Source organism: Brassica oleracea, chromosome C4 (assembly GCF_000695525.1).
Source record: "Brassica oleracea var. oleracea cultivar TO1000 chromosome C4, BOL, whole genome shotgun sequence".
NCBI classification, from domain to species: domain Eukaryota; kingdom Viridiplantae; phylum Streptophyta; class Magnoliopsida; order Brassicales; family Brassicaceae; genus Brassica; species Brassica oleracea.
Window position 1 is genome coordinate 843,218 of NC_027751.1, and position 2,675 is coordinate 845,892.

At 34.5% G+C, this 2,675-nt stretch overlaps 1 protein-coding gene across 1 annotated transcript; it reads left to right on the plus strand.

The window, feature by feature from the left end:
• The first annotated feature begins 451 nt into the window (after window positions 1-451).
• LOC106337207 (homeobox-leucine zipper protein ATHB-7) lies at window positions 452-1,816 on the plus strand. The gene is made up of 2 exons (XM_013776272.1): window positions 452-936; window positions 1,167-1,816. The coding sequence occupies exons 1-2, from the start codon at window positions 586-588 to the stop codon at window positions 1,578-1,580; spliced, it is 765 nt and encodes a 254-aa protein (XP_013631726.1). The 5' UTR covers window positions 452-585; the 3' UTR covers window positions 1,581-1,816.
• Window positions 1,817-2,675: the final 859 nt, after the last annotated feature.

Genomic DNA, 2,675 nt, shown 5'->3' on the forward strand with positions numbered 1-2,675 from the left:
AATCCTAATTTGGTTTAAAATCAGGATTCATGGCAAACAAATATTTTTTTGATAAAATACAATGTAAATACCACAATCTAAATCGCTAAAATGCTCATGTAAAAGTTTTTTAAAATATGTAATAATTTAGAAAGAGTGTTTGGGCGTTTCTATTTGGCGATACTTTTGGAAAAGAAAATTAAAAGTGATATTTATAAGAAAGGTTTATAAAATAGCATAGTTATCTAAAAGAAGAAAATAAAAGGTGGAAATTATTAATCAGTAGTTAGATGATTAGTTCACGTTGAAATGAAACTCGACTTAACAAGTGAAAGCGACGACTCTATAAGCAGCCAAAATCCGCCCCTATTGCTACCTGTCGACACACGAATCGTTTAGCTCAAAAAGAATAAAAAAACTTGCAATAAAGCAACCTAAAGTTTATATCTTATTATATACAACAAAAATTCGAAAAATTCATTATATCATCAAAAAAATTGAACGTAATAATCTTAGCCTCAACACCACATATATAGAGAGCCAGCATCTCGAAAACAGAGATTCAAAAAATATATAAAAAATACATCATAAATCCTCTCAGGTTAGATGACAGAAGGAGAGGAATATTATCTGGCGAGGATGTCAGTAGATCCTTTCATGGCCATGAAGAAGAGCAATCACAATAAGAACAATCAGAGAAGGTTTAGTGACGAGCAGATCAAATCACTTGAGATGATGTTCGAGTCTGAGACAAAGCTTGAGCCGAGGAAGAAGGTTCAGTTAGCCAGAGAGCTTGGCTTGCAGCCTAGGCAAGTGGCTATATGGTTTCAGAACAAGAGGGCTCGTTGGAAATCGAAGCAGCTCGAGACAGAGTTCAACATTCTCAAACAAAACTATAACGAGTTGGCTTCTCAGTTTGAGTCACTCAAGAAAGAAAAGCAAGCTTTAGTCTCTGAGGTATTGTTATCTTAACATAATTAATTAAAGAGGTTGATCACATGATTTGATAGAAACCCATGCTTTAATGGTTATAAACTGCAATTAATGATAAAAAAATGTGTTTAATGGTTATAAACTTCAATTAAGGACTGATCATGTGATTAAAAAAAAATCTTTGTTTGAATGTTTAACTGAAGCAAGTAATAGATCTTTACTGAGTTGTTGACATGTTATAACTTTATATGCAGTTGCATAGACTAAACGAAGAGGTGCAGAAAACGCACGAGGAGGAAAGACTGTGTTGTGGTGATCAAGCAGCGGTGGTGGCTCTAAGCAGCACAGATCATGAATCAGAAAACGAAGAGAACACAAGGCGTGAACAGGAGGAGGAGGTTAGGCCAGAGATGGAAGTGTGTGAGAAGGGTGATGATGGGGTTCTGTGTGGTCATCATAATGATGATTATGATGATGGTGGGTACAATAACAACATCAAGAGAGAGTACTTTGGTGGGTTTGAGGAAGAAGCAGATCACCTGATGAACATTGTGGAGCCAGCTGATAGTTGCTTAACATCATCTGATGACTGGGGAGGTTTCAAATCAAATGCTAATCTCTTGGACCAATCCAGCAGCAATTGCCCATGGTGGGATTTTTGGTCATGAAAAAAGCGATAGCTTAGTCTTTTGAGCTCAAATATCATATGGTTTTTGTCTGTATAAATTGTGTTAGAAAGAGTAGTATATTCTCCCAGTTAGTCTTTGTAATTCTGTACTAAGTAGTAGTATTAAGTAATTATCATGCTTTGTAGCTAAGTAGCAAGTTTAAGACTTGATTTGGATGAATAATGGATCAAAGGCAGAGAATCATTATATATAATAATATATAGTTTGTGCATCAAGATGTAATGATCAAGACAAGAGCTAAGTTTATGTTTTCGTTACAAAACATTTGTATTAGGAACACGAGAAGAATGATGAATGCTAGTTAACAACATCTTCTCAACTGATCGATCTAACCATGCAGACAAATTTACATTCCAGAGATTACCAAAAAAAAATTACATTGCAGAAGAAGTTTATTCGATTCAAGGATTGTATGTAACTTATTACTTATTGATGTGTCCAGAAGCTTTTCCCTGCGAAGAACTTTGTTAGTACTTTTTTTAGATAAATTATGCCTCTTCATATCAAACACTTGAACACGACATCGTTGAGCTACAGATCCTATAGGCCTTCTTACGATGTATTCAGCCCCTGTTCGAAAATTACGTGATTCGTGTGCTGTCCGTGGCGAATAAGGTCAACTCGGCTAAGTTATACGGCTGTCCGATTTTGTTCCGAATCGAGCGTGAAAAACCGATTACGCGTCCGCGTTATTAAAAAATCGTTGGGACCATAACGATTACGTTACGCGGGATATGTTTTCTAGCCCAAATGTATTTTGGCCCATTCATCAAAAACATTATTAATTGACTTATTGGATTAGGTATATGATAGAATTCTGGTGTTTTAGCAAATCTTACCTTATTGGATTCAGTATTTATAAAACCTTTTACAAATCCATGCTTATCGAACTTATCATTTGTATAAATCTCATTAAATCCTCCCTTATTGGAAAATTGGAATTTCATCAATAATATGTATCAAAAATTATTTTGGATTATCTAAAAAAAGATTTGTAGTCAAAATTCAGTTAGAGTAAATACCACCTAATGAAATGGTATTTCACAAAAAAAAAAAAAAAAGGATTTCATCCTC

Coding starts and splice junctions, on each gene's coding strand:
- LOC106337207 (XM_013776272.1), top strand. CDS start 586: ATGACAGAAGGAGAGGAATATTATCTGGCGAGGATGTCAGTAGATCCT. Junction 937..1,166: donor AGCAAGCTTTAGTCTCTGAG/GTATTGTTATCT, acceptor CTTTATATGCAG/TTGCATAGACTAAACGAAGA.